The sequence below is a fragment of the Rhinolophus ferrumequinum genome, chromosome 8 (assembly GCF_004115265.2).
Source record: "Rhinolophus ferrumequinum isolate MPI-CBG mRhiFer1 chromosome 8, mRhiFer1_v1.p, whole genome shotgun sequence".
NCBI classification, from domain to species: Eukaryota; Metazoa; Chordata; class Mammalia; order Chiroptera; family Rhinolophidae; genus Rhinolophus; species Rhinolophus ferrumequinum.
In genome coordinates, this window is record NC_046291.1 from 25,851,220 (window position 1) to 25,869,558 (window position 18,339).

The window sequence follows — 18,339 nt, forward strand, 5'->3', positions numbered from 1 at the left end:
ATCTTGAGTTCATCACCTGGTCCTCTTCAGCAAGGTAATACAATATATGAATACTGGTAAACTGAAAATCAGCATTAATATGAAGCATTTCATTTCCTTTACATATTCCCAAAAGGAAAGGATGCAATATTTATTGAGTGCCTACTATGTGCCAAGGATGTGCTTTTGAAGAGCAGATAGTCAATAAAAATTTGCTATCTGTATAAAAACTAAAAAGTTTTTCTCTCATCATCATCTTTTAACCAGAGTATCAAAAATAAAGTCATAAAACCTACAACAATCAAAGTATTAAAGCTTTGATTTCTGTTGTTCCTCATTTTACTAGTATGTTAACAGATTTTTCTATAGAGGCTGAAAAGATATAAATAAATAAAGATAAAGCTATTATTGAGTTATGCTAAAATTGCTTGACTTTTCTGGAAATCTAATAATTTACAATAAGAACTGCTCTTTGTTAATATCAATTTATGGCTTTTAAAAATTTTATCAAGATTATTAAAGATCACGAGGATTTTAACAATTTTTGAACCAATGGTTACCCTTACTCTCATGCCTCCAGTGTCTTCATTAAGAATGGGGGAAAAATACAACAGGAATGAAATATACCAGAATGCGTATATTGATCACCTCTGAGTTGTGGGATTAAGGGTGATTTTTATTTTCTTTTTAATCTTTTCTGTACTTTCAAAATTTCCTACAATAACATGTACTACTTGAAGGATCAAAAAGGCTATCTTTAAAAATAATGTAGAATAGTACCACATGAAATAGGGGGAAAGCAAAACAAACAACAAAAAAAAAAGGTAGCTGTGAGTATCTTTTTCTCTAGAATATAGCTGTTCACTTCATGCCTCCAAGGAAGTTTTCTAGGCCTGGGTGGGTGTAGGAATGAGGAATAGATAGAGTCAGACAATTAATAATCCCTTACTCTAGCTAATGAAACAAGGCAGAGTCTAAGCCAATTTAGTTCTGCTCATCTGTTCATGTATCTTCATACATCCCTTGAGGAAATACCACCTAGGTCTTTACGAGGATCACAGATACGTCACGGAGAGAAAATCTGGAAAAAAAGGAACTTCTGCTTCTCCTGTCAGAGCCTAAATCTTCTCTCAATCTAACTTCTGAAGGTGTATCCAAGCCTTTTTTTGTTCTAGTTTTAAAGTAACAAAAGACTACATGTAACAGTGGGATTGGTTCCTTTTTAGAAATAGGAGGACAAAAATAGACTGAGGGTGTGATTATAATTCTTATAGAATTTTAATATCATAGACATATTAAGCAAAAGTATGAAGGGTTTTAACACACCCACTATTACTGAACACTAAGCATGCATGCGAATCAGCCTAAATCTCTTCAGGAATTGAGGACTATAGAGTTTCATATGCGTTTGAAGCCATATATTCCCATAGGGACAATACTGAACTTCAGAGAGTTTAAATGAGCTTTCATCCAAAACTGAGGAGATCAAAATGGCACTATTTCTATATGTTATTTTTCCTACCTCTAGGAAAAAAGCACGATAGTTATTTATAAAATACTGTTAGCAGTACCATGAGAAAGAAGAACCTGAGGTACAATGTCATTGGAATCCACCACTTGTTCTGGTAACTCCTGGTTTCTCAAGTACATACAAATGCTACAGGTACTACCGTAAGCCTATTGCAATGAATGACTTTTCTTGATCTTTAAAAGTCATACCGGGGGTTGGGAATGGGGAGAATAATGACAAAGTGATTGCTATTTTCACGATGACATAGACTACATTACAGTGTTATGTAACAGAAGAGAAGGGGCCAGGGCTGGGATCCTGTTCCCAGCCCGGTAGCTGGTTACCCTGGTAACGACAGCACGTCACTTGACCTCAGGGCCTGGGCACTCTCATCTGCAAAATGAGGGCGGCAGCGTAGTTGGCCACTGAGATGTCTTCTAATTCTAAAATTCTAGTTTCTTTGCTTCTAATGGCTAATTATACCACAGGTCCAGATCTTTCATGTTTTCTTTAAACAATTAAAGTTCTATGAAAAATTCCAATACTTCCTAATCAAAAGTGTATTAGAAAACACAACATGGAAGACTATAACTTCCATGTATTTCACTTTTCAAGAATTGAGGGATGATCAGAGTCTCATGTCAGCCAAAAAGATTTATCTATTAGAAAACTGACAAAGTTTAGACAAACTATAAAATGATTAACATTTGTGATTATGAAAAAAGAATGGAGTTTAAAGGAAAGAAAAAAAAACTGGAAGAAAGCAAATTGGTCCATTTACTTCTTCCTAATCTCAGTTCTAGACTAAGGAGTAATTCAAACATTTTTTTTCAATATGATATACTAGAATCATTAATTCTACACTAACATGAATTATACATTTTAATGGCAAAAAGAGATAGTCTTTTGTGTCTCCTTTCAATCTATTAAGTTGTCATATTGGTGCCATTGGAAGAGTACCAATAAATCAATATACTAGGAATTGAAACTGAAATCACACAAACCCTTGGGTCCTTCATCCTTGGGGGGCTGACGGTTCTTAACTGGATCCCGGATACTGCAGTCTGTCCCAGCCCAGGTGGAATCGCAAATGCAGGTGGCTTCATTACTACACACCTGTGAAGAACAAAGAACAGAGATGGAACATGTTCACTGCACTTTGTAGAATACTGGTGATAAATGTAAAAGAGACATGGGGCCAGGCAAACAACTTTAAAAACGATGTGGAATTTTTTAAAACTCTTCCAGTTCTGAGTACTAGACAAGGGGAAGTCACGTATGGGTCAAAATCGAATGGTGTTTTTTCAGTTAATTATAAAAAAGTAAAGATTAAAAGGAAGACATTTTAAAATTAAATGCTAATTATTCATGTTGATATTATTTATGTACACAAACGTCTGACAATGCAGTTTTTTTCTGAAGTAGTTGTTTCTAGGAGCATACTTTAGAAACATATATGCTTAATTCAAGGAATTCGTTGATATTGGGTTCAAGAGGCACTGTCAGAGATTAAAGATCAGGAGACATATATCACCAATGCGTTGCTCGTTACCTCACCATGCTCAACACCAAATTCATTTGGTGGTACTTTCCCAACCAAACAAGCACCCCTCCCACTTTCCTTCCCTGCCATGGTATGTCTTCTCTCAGTCAGCCAGCCTCAAGACCCTACTAGAGTTATCTCTGTCTCCTCTCTCTTCCTCTGGGGACCCAGCAGCATGCTGTAATGAATTTGTAATTTAGATGAAATAAATAACCATTTGTAAACTAGAGACAGAGTAGTCTAAACCTTTAGCTGCCTGTGAAATACATTCAGGGACAGATTATTAGAGATGATAAAATTGACTGAAGCTTATTGGTATAAGAAGCTTTTTAAGCTGAAATGTTATAATACTTTGATTACGATTAACAAGACTGAATTTGACCTTTTTTAACAAGAAAAAAGTGAGAGGGATAGTAGAGTATCAACGGCCGTTTTGTGCATTAAGTTTTATAATGTTTATAAAGCATAACGGCAAGTTTCTGCCCAGTGCTTTTATTTTAACGTAGCAATTACTGAACATTTACTATGTGCTAAGTACCTATGCTAAACTAAGTGTTTTAGGTATAGCATCTCATTTATCCTTCCACTAGCACCGTGATGGATGAGAGAGGTTAATTGACTTGCCCAATCAGTGGGATAGCAAGAAGCAGAGGCAGGATTCAAACTCAGGATTCTTTATAGTCTAAATCCATGCTCTTGATCATTAGGGTTTACAGCCTCCCTTGCGAGCCTATGATTCGACCAAACCTGAAACTATAATACATAGTCATTGCACATATGCTTCTTACACCTTTATACCTTGTTCTATCCCATATCACCTGCTTAGCTACCTATGTTTGGGGGTAGTTTTACCTTCATTCCAGCATCTTTGCTCTCAGTTTCCTCATGTCTCTGTTATCCATTTCTGAGGTCTGTCTGTACAAATTTTGAAATATCTTTCCTTTACTAAGCCCAATTTAAATAACTATTAAGATTTGTTTTTAGATATTAAGCCTAGGTTTGCCAGGAAATGTCTGCCCAAACACTTTTTTCACAGAATTAAAGATATATGTAGGAAGAGGGAGTATCTTTTCTATGTCTGGCAATGATGCAAGCATCACCACAGAACTTTAAGCATGTGAATAGTATCAGTGATCCAACCTCCAGTCCGATGTGATCTTGTACACCGAACTCAGTATGCATGCTGAGTAGCTGAAAGGGAATTACTGAGAGGGTGTGAGTTATTTTGAATGCTACAAAGTAATCACAGTGGGTCTACACAGTTCCTTCAGGCATCATATCAATTTTCTTCCAACTCCTCAGACATCAAGCTATATCTAGAGAATGTGGTGAATACAAATACCCAGTGATAAAAGAAACAACAAAAATACACCGTATCAATACCTGTGGGTGTTACTGTTGGCAGGTAAGGCGACTAATAAATTATCAGAGTCAGTGCACAGACATTGGCAGCTGAACTGGAAGTCTCACCACTGTGAACTTTGAGGACTATGGAGGACGCTTTGAATTGAAACAGTGATGCCTACTTACCCCATGGCCTGAACAGACTTTACCCTTGGAATCGAGTGGGCAGCTGCTCATATTGAGGGCCTGAATCTGTAGGCACTTCCGATCTAAACACATCATAGATGGGCCACATGGCGTCCCATCTTCCACATAGCCCACATCTGTGTCATCATCTAAAACCACATGAGCACCACTAAAAGGAGAAACATGTTCATACAATCATTAGCACCACACTTAGAAATACAACATCAACCTGAATGAGCCTTGCTCTTCATGACACTGAAGAGGCTGCTAGGGACATGGATTTCTCCTAGCATCTCTCCACTTTTCTCTTCCTTTCCCCCTTTTCCCCACCTCCCCTTAAGGAAAGAGCATGATAAAAGAAACTACCTTTCCTTGACGTTATTACACCGCACGTCATCAGGAAAAAAAATGTCATCTGCACAAAGCGTATTCTAAATCTTCACTTGTTGTCAAGACCAACATTAAGACTAGGGAGAGATGTTTGTACAAGAACAAGAGAAGCAATTTTATCATAGCTCTCCAAGGCTTTCAGGTGTGTCATGGTACAAAAAGGCAGATGTTGAGCAAAAAGAACAAATAAATGATTATTATTACTTTAGAGGACTGGATTATTCATGATTAAAAAAATTAAGTGGTTCCTCTTTATGGATATTTACTCCTAAAATTTCAGTTAGGAACAACTTGAACTTGTATAATAATCAATACTATAATTACTAATAGAGTATCTTGCTGAAAATTTTACAAATACACCAGTTTAGAACACAACAGTTTAACTTAACAAGACTGTTATATCTAATGACATGTGACAACTTACATATTCAAAGGAAGCTTGTGTCTATCAAACTATATTTGAAGACTATAAATTTATCCCAGGAAGGATTTTATTGTCTAAGCCCCTGTTAGAATTGCCTTTAGAGCCATTTAGATAAACAGCAATCATTTAACCAAGCCAGAATTATCCAATTTGGTTACCCAATCTATTTACTAGATTTTGTTGACAGTTACTTTTGGATGTTTCCAAATCTTACATTCACTCACATAAGATGAAGGTTTGCTACTTGGGAAATATTAAGGATAAAAGATTGCAGATGCTGAAGACAATTTCTGTAGGGGGAATTACAGAAGTGTTTTGATCAACTACAGGACCATTTGAATGAGAGTATAGCATCTTAGAATTATGACTTGAAGGGAACAATGATTATTTGGAACACAGTATGACTCCCTGGCTTAAAAAATAAGCCTCATACTTTCTGTCCCCAGTACTCACCAATAATTGGACTTCAAATGTTTGCCTACAGCTATAAATAATATTTTAATAAATATTTTCTACATGTGATTGGATATTTATTAAACCATCTTCTAAACTAGATACACGCTATATGAAGTAAAGCTTAAACTTTTCTTTTTGTCATAAAAAATAAAACACACAGTGTTCAAATAGTGACATATTCCAATGCTCAAAGCTTTAATCATGGGTCAAAACAGATAACATAATTCTACTCTTAAAATTATAATTACAAAGAATGCCTCACTACTAACAACTGGTACTATTTTTGAACAAATGCAAAATGCAATTTTTGAACAAATGCATTTTGCATTTGTTCAAAAATACAACTTTGTTTTTTAAGTGACTCTTAACATGAAAGGTGATAAAAAAATCTCAGCATTCCTCTTGTGAGAAATAGAAAACAACTCCCTTGATTTTTCTAAATTTGTGATTCTCATGATTCATTAGCTTTTCCAACATTAATGTTACCTGCAGTCAATCACTCGGCCTTGATGGTAGAAGGAAGTTGGGATGATCTCACCCTGAAGTTGACCAATACGTGGAGCCCGAGTAAGATTGGTACAGAGTAAAAATCCACAGAACACATCACTAAACATGTTAAAAAAAAAAAATAGAACAAGACAGGAGGAATTAAGCTAAAAAAACATACAAAACTATTCAGTCCATATATATTCAATAGTCTCTTTCCTTGTAAAAAAATACGTTTGTCCAGATATTGTTGGTTGGCTATGATCCCCTCCTTCTTTACTAACAGGATCACATTTTTGTTTGGCATAGCCCAGTGCCCAGCACTGAAAGATGGTCATGACTGGTGTCAAAGTTAGCCAGGGACTTCCATTCCGTACCGTCCACTTTCCTAGCCATCCCTCCTTCTCATCTTCCTGGAGCTAAAAATAGCTTCTGGGCGTTCAGAACTGAGAAAAAGCCAGCTAGGAAGTTGATGGGGAGAATTTTGCTTTCTGGATAAAAGGTTAGAGTCTGACAGGGAGAAGACCCTTTGCTCCTACCCCTGCTTCCTGCGTTTGAATGTGGAACCTTTGCATCTATGGTGCAACTGTGAGTTCACAAGCATAAGGATAAAAACTCAACATGCGAAGGATTACAGAGCAAAGGGGCAGAAATCCTCTGGGTCCTCGGTGACGTTGTTAAATGACTCATCCACCATAAGGGCATCTTCAGCATCTTTGTGAAATAAAGAACGAACTCTTAAAAAAAAAATGGGCAGAGAATTGAAGTGGCACATCACAAAAAAGGAAATCCATGTCCAATAAAAGCATGAAAATGTACTAAATTTCATTTTTAATCAGGGAAGTGCGAATTAAAACCACAATAATATACCAGTTCACACCCACCAGAAAAGAAAAAGTGAAAAGTCTGATAACACCAAGCGTTGGTGAGAATGTAGTACAACAAAATTCTCATATACATAGTACTGCTGGTAGGGTTTACTAATACGACCATTTTGAAAAAACAGTGTGACATCATCTGGTAGCACCAAAATATATATCACCTATGACTTAGCATTTTTTCTTCTAGGTACAGGCTTTAGAAAAACGTCCAAATGTGCACTAAGTTACGTGTAAAGAATGTTGACAGCAGCATTGTCATAATGGCCAAAACATGGAGACAATCTAAATGTCAATCAACATAGAATGAAGAAACAAACCATGGTACATGAATGGGAATGGGAATGAAAGTAAAACAAATGAACAAAGAAATGGGCAGTTGCCCACACCCTAGAAGACTCTTACAATGAGAAGCAAAATACAAAATAATATAGGAAGTATGATTCCTTTTATATAAAGTTACCAAAACTTTTGGCAAAATATGTCATCTAGAGATGAAAAGTTAGGCAGTAAAACTAAAGAAAAGCAAGAAAGTGACTGACAAAATGACAGTACCTCCAGGAGAAAGGTGGGGGCACTATGACGGGGGAGTATAATTTTCTGGGATACCTCAAAGTTCTATTTCTTGATGCAGGTAGAAGTTACATGGAAGTTCACTTCATAATTATTTGGTAAAATGTATGCTTGTGTATTTTTCACTTTTGTGTTTATATTTTATATTTTACTAATTTTTTAAAGTTTCAGAGAACACACATTGATTTTATCTAGTTGGTGGTTGCATATTCTATTACCAAATATTCAAAAGCTATCTTTTAAAATGATCTGATGCAATGCCTCCCAAACTTTTTGACGTCACAAGAGACAGAGAAATGATCAGATTTGTCTAGGAGTTAATGAATGAACCTAATCACACCCAGAGGCATCTGATCCCATGGACTTTGGACAAATGTAGGACCCATCTTCTCCTATTCCCTGGCACCTCAGGAACTGAACACTGCAGCACACCTGGAACCTCACTCGTGAGACATCAGGTGGGAAGCTCTGTGCTCTATTTTGGGTTAATTTTAAAGAAATTATGGTGGTCCCCTAAAGATTTGTTGTCACTCATCATCAAAGCCTAGACAGAACTGCAAAGCTTCATAAAGTGCAACATAGAAACCGTTAACTAGAGAAATTAAAACTTCCCTTAAATCCTTGCTCTGCTTCAAAATTGAGAGAAGAGTCCTCATTACTGTGTAGGGAAAACAGAGCTTTGGTCTGTAACTTAATGGTCCCATAGATCCAAGTCATCGAGTTAACTTTAATAAATCATTAAATCACAATTTTAACTGTCCTCAAAATGTCACCAATGAGCTCTGAAAACATCTCATTTCCTTCGTAAAGATGCCTCCCATATGTACTAACTAGATGCTTTATAGAGACAGAAAAAATCTCTGCTATAGATATTAGACGTTGAATTAAATCAAATGGTGCTGCACTTGTAAAATTATCAAAAATATACATAATGTCACTTTGAATGGTCCCTATTTAGCTTATTGAACTCTGTATATACTAGTACATGTATAGACCGTATCTTCTAGCAACAATAGAAAATTAAAACCTAATATTAATTTGTAATATCTTGGCAAAGTATCTCTTCAAAACAAGCATCAAGTAAAGTATAGCATGTGAGAAATTTTCTGAATTTTACAGAAATGGTGTGAGTCTGTGCCATAGACAAAGTTTAGTCCATGGTCATTTGCCTCTAGATACACTAATGTATTTTCTACATGCATACTGTAAAATTTGAAATAGCTAAACATGTATTAAAAAATTGGTAACATTTATTTTATGCCCATTTCACATGTGAATCAGGGCTTCCAAGTCCATGCATTAGGCTCCAAGTTGACCACTCACTGTTTGCTGCACTGGATCCATCGGTCTCCATCTTTGCCACAGTTTCCCTTCTCCGTGCCTTCTGTATTCAGCTTTTCATAACAGAACTTGTCAGACCCTGAAGCCTCTTTTGAAGATGAACAAGAGAAGAAAATCTATTTTAGTTCTCTTTGTTATCCGTAACCAGTAGTGTACTGGTAAACATTTAACAACTAGTTTCTCCAAAAATAAAATAAAATCCCAATTTGCAGCATTTACCAATTTCCATGGTGTAAATACCATTATGGAAATTTCCATGGGCTAATTTGAAAGTATCAATGTAATGTCAACTGGCTTCTAAAATTCCGGAAGATTTAACAGTTGGCTGTCACAAGCTAATACAAGACAGCTCCAACACACCACTGCTTTTACTAACTTGAGAAACATTTATTCCCAGTTCTTGTTGGTGGGTTTAAAGGTATAAAGTAGGAATGATCATCAGCAGAAATTAGTGAAGTGACACATAGAAAACTAATAAACATTCTTAGTCCTGTTTTATTTAATATTAAGAGATACTATAAAGTTTTAGTCAATTAAGATTTCATGTTGGCACATAGGTTTTGATATTTAAACCTCTTAAAAGACAAGTATGCCTCTATTATCTTTCCTCTGCCAAAACTGAAGAACCAAAAGTAAATCTTCAGTTATATGATATTTGTCAAACACTGAAAAATCACTCGTGCAGGGGCTCTATTCTCCTATTGTGTGCTTTCTCTTGCTTTGGGGGTGACTCAGCCCCAGGCAGCAAGGCAGACCCATTTCTCTCTCCTGGTCTGGCCCTCAAGAGCTGAAGTTCACTGGAGAGGCAATGTAAATGTCAGGAAGATAACATGTGCATTAACATTTGGGGGAGGCAGCCGGATGGCTCAGTTGGTTAGAGCACGGCTCTGAACAACAGGGTTGCCGGTTCGATTCTCACATGGGCCAGAGAGCTGTGTCCCCTGAAACTAAGATTGAAAACAGTGACTGGACTTGGAGCTGAGCTGCGCCCTCTACAACCAGATTGAAGGACAATGACTTGGAGCTGATGGGCCCTGGAGAAACACACTGTTCCCCAGTATTCCCCAATATAAAATAAAAAATAAAAATGTCTCTTAAAAAAATACATTAAAAAAAAATTTAGGGAACATATTGAGAATCATAACCATGTACCTGAATCTCTCTCCCTTTGCACTTCGGGAAGTACCTGTATTTCTTCACTTCAAACTGAAGATAGTAAATTACAGAATTTAAAAATAAGGGCTGGTACTTTCCGGGGGTTAAAGAACAGAAAGCTAACTTGTGAGGCAAATGTTAAATCCAAGACACAAAGTAAATTACACCAAGTGGCTGGATAATGAACGCGACCGCTACACTCAATCCAATCTTTGCAAGTGAATGTAATACCCCTTTTCTGACAGCCACAAGCACCAGAGGACACTGTCCGGTTCTGATAACAAGTCCCCAGCTTCAGCAGTTGTTACCTGTGGTTGGGTGACTAACAGTCACAGTTCTTATTATCTCACCCTCTTCTGAATTTAAAAAAAAAAAAATCATTCCACACTGTACTTTTCTTTCAGCAGGACTGGCAGAGAAGAACAATATGAAGAGAAACCAGTGTTGAACCATCTAGCAGGAAAATGCAACCTACTTGTTCCCCAGATGTACTGACACTGGTTATCCCGGGTCTTGCACTCCCCATTGTAGCAGCGGCCCTGAGGACAGGAACACACGTGTCATGAAACACATGGAGCCAGTTCCGCTTTCCACCATATTTTTACTGCAAGGTCTCCTTTTCTTTGTTTAGATAAAGTTTTTGGGTGTTTTTTTTTTTTTTTCATCCCATACTCTAATAATTTTCACAGTGAAAATAAGAATCACAAGCATCTTGAAAGAAGCATGAGAATAACAGTTAAAATCTAAAACTCAGAACAGACCTCATAGTCCAACTCTTTAAATCCAAACGAATCAAAAATTTTAAATTTTATGGTAAACAAAAATTGGTATATTTCTTTGGATGATACCAAAATGATTTTTTGCTTCTTTTATATGTGAATGGTTAGGTTATAACATAGATTCAGGGGGGAAAAGAAACTCGTTATAACAGATTTTCACGTATTTCCATAATAAACAGGCTGATATTGAAAGATAGGAACGACTCAATCAATTAGATTCCTAATTCTTCAGCCAGTAGGTTTTTTGCCGTGTCCTTAATCTGAAAAATTTACCACCCGTTAAATATATTTAATATTTGGTCTGACATGAAGCAACTCTGAATTAGAAGATCACTGCAATAATTTACTGTCATTCTGAATTGCGATTTCCCTTCAAAATTACATTTAATCAAATGAAAAAACCCCATAAACTAATCCTTTTAAAATTACATTTAAAATGTATAGCCTAACATACCTGATTTTGATTGCATGCATATCCATCTTGCTTATGAAGATTTGGTGGGCACTGAAAAATATCATCTTTTTAGTTAATGTTCAGCATAAGTACGTTCAGGTATGTGCACAATATATAAAAATGCAAAAAAAAAATGCAAGCGTGGCGAATATATAATTAGCAATGTTGAGAAAAACATGAGTAACTCCTTAAGTAGATTATCTAAATTAATTCTCCTATTATTGGTAAAAATAAACAAATTAGGTCCATGCAGTGGGTGCTTTTTATGTTTCTGTTTTCCATGAGGTGGACTAGAATAATAACTTACATTCACTTGCTTACTAGAGTTAAAAGGAGAAGGGATTAAAAACTGAACAATGAAGGAAATGACTCAGCTTGCTCTGGAGGAGTGAGTAGACACGGTCAGGAACTAATTTACAAGACGAGCTCAGCTCTGTGAAAAATGTCAAATCCATATTTGACACCCACAGAGCTCACCTATAGGGCATATTACTTAAAAAGAAGAAATATCCTGGCTTTGGACTCAGTGCATCTCCATTACATTTCCGACCTCTCAAACCACACACTTGTTACTAGAACAATCCTGAGGTGATGGATATTTCTTTTTTCAGGTTTATTTACCAAACAATTGTTTAAAAGTACACTTCATTTCCCCCCAAAATTACCTTAAACAAATTAAGTTAAATTGTTTACTCTCTGTGCATTTCAATTACCACATTTAAGAGAGCTATTAAAAAAAAAAAGTTCTACTCAAAGGCTCTGCTACAATGTTCAAAGCAAATTTGAAAAGAGGGAAAACAAAAAACCCAGGTATGGCAACTGACTAAGAAACAGCAATATGCAGTCAGGTCCTCCCTCTTGCATTTCACTTCCTCAGTAAGACGGTTCCACTCTTCCAATTATTCAGGCCCCAAACCACAGAATCATCCTCTGTTTCTCCCACACTGTCTTTCTAGTCTGTCAAAAAATCCTGATAGCTCTACCTTCAAAATATAATCACTATCTGACCACTTTTCTCCATCTCCACTGCTACCACTGGTCCAACCCATCACCATCTCTGTCACCTGGATTATGCACCCGATTCTCCTGCTTCCACCCCAGTCACCTAGTAGTTGATGGAGCTACCAGAGCATTCCTTTAAGAACGTAAACCAGACCATGGCACCCCTCTGCTCAGTAGCTTCCCAGTTTACTCCCTGGCCTTGAAAGTCCAACACGATCTGCTCCTTTGCTGCCCCCAACCCTTTCATCTCCCTGACCTGGTTCCTGCTCCCTGCCCTGACTGGTCTCACGCTATGCGAATGTGCCAGGCGTGCTGCCATCTCACGGCCTTTGCGCTGGCTCTTCCATCCATCTTCCCCCCAGATGTCTGCATGGCTTGTTCTCTCACCTTCTTGGCTTTGCTCCAATATCAGCATCTCAGAGAAGCCTCTCTAACCATGCGCTTCAAAACTGTAACTCCTGCATGCTGGCATTCTCTGTTCCCTGTTCCCAGGTTTTCTTTTTTCTTCTCCATAGCACTTATCACCAACCAACAATTCATATATAGCAGGTCCTCAAATAACATTGTTTTGTTATAACATTCATCAGAAAGAAAACAACAACAACAACTGATTTCAGCGAGGGCCATTGTCTGTGCGGAGTTTGCAGGTTCTCCCCATGTCTGTGTGGGTTTTTTCTGGGGACTCTGGTTTCTTCCCACATCCCAAAGATGTGCAGTGAGGTGACTGGCATGTCTAATTGTTCCTGTCTTAGTGAGTGTGGGAGGTGGATGAGAGTGCACCCTGGATGGAGGGGTGTCCTGTCTGGAAGGGTTCCCTCTTTGCACGACCAGGTTGGGACAGGCTCTGGCCACCCGTGATGCTGAACTGGAATAAGAGGGATGGAAAAGAATGTTCTTACTTGCTTTTATTCATCTTTCCTAAATGTCTATATAGTTTACATTTATTTCAATGTTTAATATTAGAAGTGTTTAGGGTCTTTATTCAGAAGTTCAGTGATGTTTTTTTGACAAGAAATAGGCCATAGGAACTTAACTCTTGTTCATGTCAATTATCCTGTGGTAAAACTGGTTTTGTTATGTGTCGTTAAACGTAAAGTCACAGTTTCTGGGAACCTATCAACAATATTCACTGAGGACTTACTGTTTTACTTTTTTATGTGTCTATTGTTCCATCCTAATGTGAGCTCTGTACAGAAAACCTCCATACAGGGGTTTTGTGTTTTGTTCCCTGGTGCCTCCCCAGCACCTAGAACAAAACCAGGCTCAATTATTACTGAGTATGGTAGATGCTCAGATACTACAGGCTGGCTGAGAAAATACATGAGTGACCCACACAGATACAATTAAGTTATTCTATTCTGCACCTACCAAGCTGTTTATCAAGTTCATTATAGAAAAGTGACAGAACCAATTTAGAATTGCTAAGAAGCAGTAACTTACTAAGGAACATATTGAGAAAAATTGCTTTGGTTCAATGTCTTTCCAAAGAATAACTAACTCTCATATAAGCTTTTATTGACCACAGCTTTTCATTCAACCTGATGATGACTATTCAAAGGATGTAATTATCAGCACTGAAATCTGGTGTAGGTGTACTGGGCCAACTGCACAAAAACAGAGCTCCTATGGCCTCTTTCATGCATCTAAATCCACTCAAAACATAATCATTATCTTACTAATCAACTAACAGCAATTATTCACTTACTCCAAGATGAATACAACCACACTGAACACAAATGCAAAAGAACTGTTGCTACCAGAATAGGAATGTCAGGGTCTAAAATTAATTTGTCATCTTTGACTTTTGTGGTGTTTCAACAGAAAAAAACTTATAGAATTCTTTACTAATGAAAAAAAAAACAAAAACCCTTGCTGTAAACTGTCATAGCTACATGCAAGATTTCTAATCAATCTACTTTTAGTTTAGGCTAATAAAAGTTGCTTATCGTTGACACGTTTAACAAGGGAAACTATGGAATGTCTTAGATTCTCTGGAGATATTGCAAATGGAAGCATAAATCTGTGTATTTTATTCTTCCTGTGAGTATAGCTCCGGATTCAGTCTCGAAGTGCCATGCCACGCCCCAGTTTTATGCTGTACAAGAAGTTTCACTGAGGCTGGCTCCAACAGTGCGATAGCATTTAAATGGGCTTATTTAAACCGTGTTCTACTATCCATTTAGATGACACGTTTCATAGTGCTAACAAAGAAACATTTCCCACATCTTTCAGAAATATCTGTGTTCTATCGTCTAGTATTGTTTGCCAAGGAGTTCTCACAGTTGCAAAAGCATTGTTTATTCCATATCAATTGTGAGTTTAAAAAGTAGCTCAAAGCCATCAGTAAATGTTATTATCAAAATTAAGCAAAAACATACTATGAGACAAAAGAGATCACATCAAAATATTGCCAATTGTACTGATTCTCAGAGATCAAATTTCCTTAATCATTTTTAATATTAGTTAAATTCAAAATTCCCTGCCTCTTACAAAACAGAAGAATTCTGGAGGATTTTAACTCCCTCTACTCCAATTATCTATTTCAGGTTCATTCTGGTCATATAAAGAAATTACTACCAAAAAAAAAAGCTATTCTTATATGCCACTGAGAAATTTAAAAGTACAATTTTTACCTTAGACATATGAAATAAAAAGAACAGTTTTTAAATTTAGAAAATAAAATATTAGTTTGAACACAGAGCCCTCATTATAGAAGCTTATTTCCAATGGAAATTCAGCAGTTAAAGGTTGAAACGGAAAAACTACACTTCTAAAAGAGCTAGATACACAGAACCAAAACAATAAATGATGGGTATAAAAATAGTGTTATTCTACAAAACTAAAACACATAGTGAAACAGTGTATCAGGAATTAATATATTTGTCATAAGACACGAAATCAACAATTCTTCCACTTTGCCACTATAAGAAAATTGCAAAGAAACCTATTTACATATGGTGTTTCCCCAAAAATAAGACCTAGCTGGACAACCAGTTCTAATGTGTCCTTTGGATAAAAAAATTAATATAAGACCCGGTCTTATTTTATTATAAGACCGGGTCTTATTTTACTATAATACAAGGCCAGGTATAATATAATATAATATAATACCGGGTCTTATACTAATTTTTGCTGCAAAAGACGCATTAGAGCTGATGGTCCAGCCAGGTCTTATTTTGGGGGCAACATGGTATTTAAATATAAGAAATAGCTATGCATAAAGTCACAAAAGAATAGTCTGAACATATTTTGCTGTACCATAGCTTTACAAGGGTCCATTTGAACTGAGCCTCAAATGATATACATCAAGAAGTTTCCAAAAAGTTCATTAGGACCCTTTCTTTCCCTCTCTTTTTGTTTCCATTCAGTGAAGGGAACTCAGTATAACTCCAACTACTTTCTGCAACTTTCCTCATTTCTTCCCCAGGCAGGTAGAATGCTCACTTGCCTGACCGATAAACTTGGGGAGAATAAGTCAGCATTCCGGCTCAGTTCTGCCATTCTTCTCTCGCCGGCTCACATAAGTCATACTCTCTACTGCCCCTCCATGACATACGAAGCAAGGGCCCACCTCTGCAGGGAGAGGTCACTGCAGACCCAACTTGGTCAACAACCTGTTGCTACAGCCTGAATCTGGGATCTATAAAGATGCCCATTTAGCCCTCACACTAAGCTATTACTTCTAACTTGGCCATTTTCAATAATAAAAACGATATTTTGACCTCCATCTGTACTCTATTTATTGGGAGCCCCTTGGATATCACAATACTTGGCAATAGGTAACTCCACGCCTGGAACTTATCCTAAGCAGCTAACCCCAAACACGAAACACTCTGAACAGTCATAAAGATATTCACTGCCTATTAATTATAATAATAAAATACTGCCAATGATCTAAATATCTGCCACTGGACATAGAAGTCAACTGATAAATACCCATGACAGACTCTCACACAATCGTAAAAAGGATATTTATAAAACAAATATGAAATAGTCTGGGGAAATGCTTTTGAAGTACTGTCAGAATGAAAATGATGGTAGAATGAAATCCAAAATTCTTCCCAAGTTCCTACCTGTCCTGATTCCTGACTTCTTGTCTGAATCATTTCCACTGCTCTCCAGCTATCCCTGCTTTCATTCCATTTCTTGAAGGAGCCGAGCATCTATATTCACTGTTTTCTGACTAGCTCCTTCTTTTTGTGTTTCTACTTAAATGCCAACTCCTCCAGGAAAATACACCTGATCACCCCACTGAAAGCTGCCCACCCCACCATTTTCTTCACATCGCCTTATTTTGTGCTTAGCACTGGCCACCACCTGATATTTTTGCTCACTTATTTCTCTTTCTCCACCCAGTAAAGTGTAAGTTCACGAAGAGCAAGGACTTGTCCATCTTGATTCCTACTGTATCCCAACATCCACAGCTGTGCCTGATATATAATAAGTGCTCAACAAATATTCATTTGAATGACAAAGACTTAGAATAACATGATATAAACTTTTAATGCATAAGAAGTATATAAAGAAGGAATGCTGGAAGGCAACGTTAGTTATAATGTTGTAGTAATTTTTTAATGCGATCATTTTAATGTGAAGAACAAAGCGTCTGGGCCATGAAGCCAGAGCTGTGTAAGTGGGAGGGACATGGCGTCAGAGGTGAGAAAGGACTTCTGCTCCCAATCCCACTTCAACCAGGGCATTCCTACTTGTCCCCTGCTTGCCACATTGGGCTTCCACCCGAAATGTCGTTAAAAGAAAGGGTTTTGTTTTGAAAAACAGCACATTAGTGTTTCATTGGTGGTTTAGATGTGGGGACCAGGAAAGAAAAATCAATGAGTTGGGTATAAACGAGACGAAGAGAACTAATTATGGAAAGGAAACTTGGAAGAAAAAGAGATTTTGGCCCCTAAAAACTACAGCAAATGTTCTTAAAGGCATGGCAGAGAGCTAGAAATTACTGGAAAACAAAACGAAACAAAAACCAAAGGAACCAAAGTATATTCACACATGTAATCCAAACTGAAGCCTTAAATCCGTATTTACAAGTAAAACGCGTTAGCTAGCACTGCGTTTGCCATACCTGGCCCGAGTCTCCGGTACAATATTCGGTAATATCACACCCATGCACAGCCTCCCGACACTCATACCCTCGCGGCTGAAACTGCAAATGAAAATTCAATATAAGGAGCCAGTACTAATTAGAATTTCAAAGAGTTAGCATTCTCATATTCACCAAAAACTATGAGACTTTCTCATAACCATCACCAAACTCTTCTTATGAATTAGCAAGAAAGTTGCAGAATAGAGACAAAGCCAGATACCATGCTCTATAGTAAATATGAAAATTAACCAAGGCAGTAGATGTTTAGATTTTAAAACCCACGGTCTCAGAGTATTATTTTTAGAAAAGAATGTGACAGCAACTATATAAATAAAAAACAATAGTGTGGCTTAAGACAAAAGAGCAAATCACTAAAGTATAAGCATTTAAGATCTTCCTGAAGATTGACGTACACACCCAATGTTCACAAATTTACTTATGAGCTTGGATATTAATCTTGCTTTAGCTAACTATACACAATAAATTTCAGTGGTTCCCTTCAGCAACACCAGTAGACTGTCTATGGTACACAAAGCATTTTGTTTGTCTGAACGGAGATGGGGACAAGAGGAAGCAAAGAGCCCACTCCTCTCGAGCAATTTATAATCTGGTAAGGGACACGGGACTAAGCTAGAATCTTCTAGAATACCATAATGCATAATACCCATTGGTATTGAATAAAATAATCAAATCATGTGATTATAGTTAAAAAGAATATTAGAGGTTTTATAGATGAGA

At 37.0% G+C, this 18,339-nt stretch overlaps 1 protein-coding gene across 2 annotated transcripts in view; it reads right to left on the bottom strand.

Moving 5' to 3' along the window:
* ADAM23 (ADAM metallopeptidase domain 23) overlaps positions 1–18,339 on the bottom strand; it is a 147,026-nt gene that overhangs the window by 19,765 nt on the left and 108,922 nt on the right. For both annotated transcript variants that reach the window (XM_033112242.1, XM_033112241.1), the window contains exons 18-24: positions 17,581–17,661; positions 11,499–11,549; positions 10,741–10,804; positions 9,093–9,198; positions 6,319–6,438; positions 4,563–4,731; positions 2,494–2,605 (exon numbers count right to left, since the gene is read on the bottom strand). In XM_033112242.1, the coding sequence (XP_032968133.1) occupies positions 2,494–2,605; positions 4,563–4,731; positions 6,319–6,438; positions 9,093–9,198; positions 10,741–10,804; positions 11,499–11,549; positions 17,581–17,661 (703 nt within the window). The remainder of the gene's footprint in view (positions 1–2,493; positions 2,606–4,562; positions 4,732–6,318; positions 6,439–9,092; positions 9,199–10,740; positions 10,805–11,498; positions 11,550–17,580; positions 17,662–18,339) is intronic.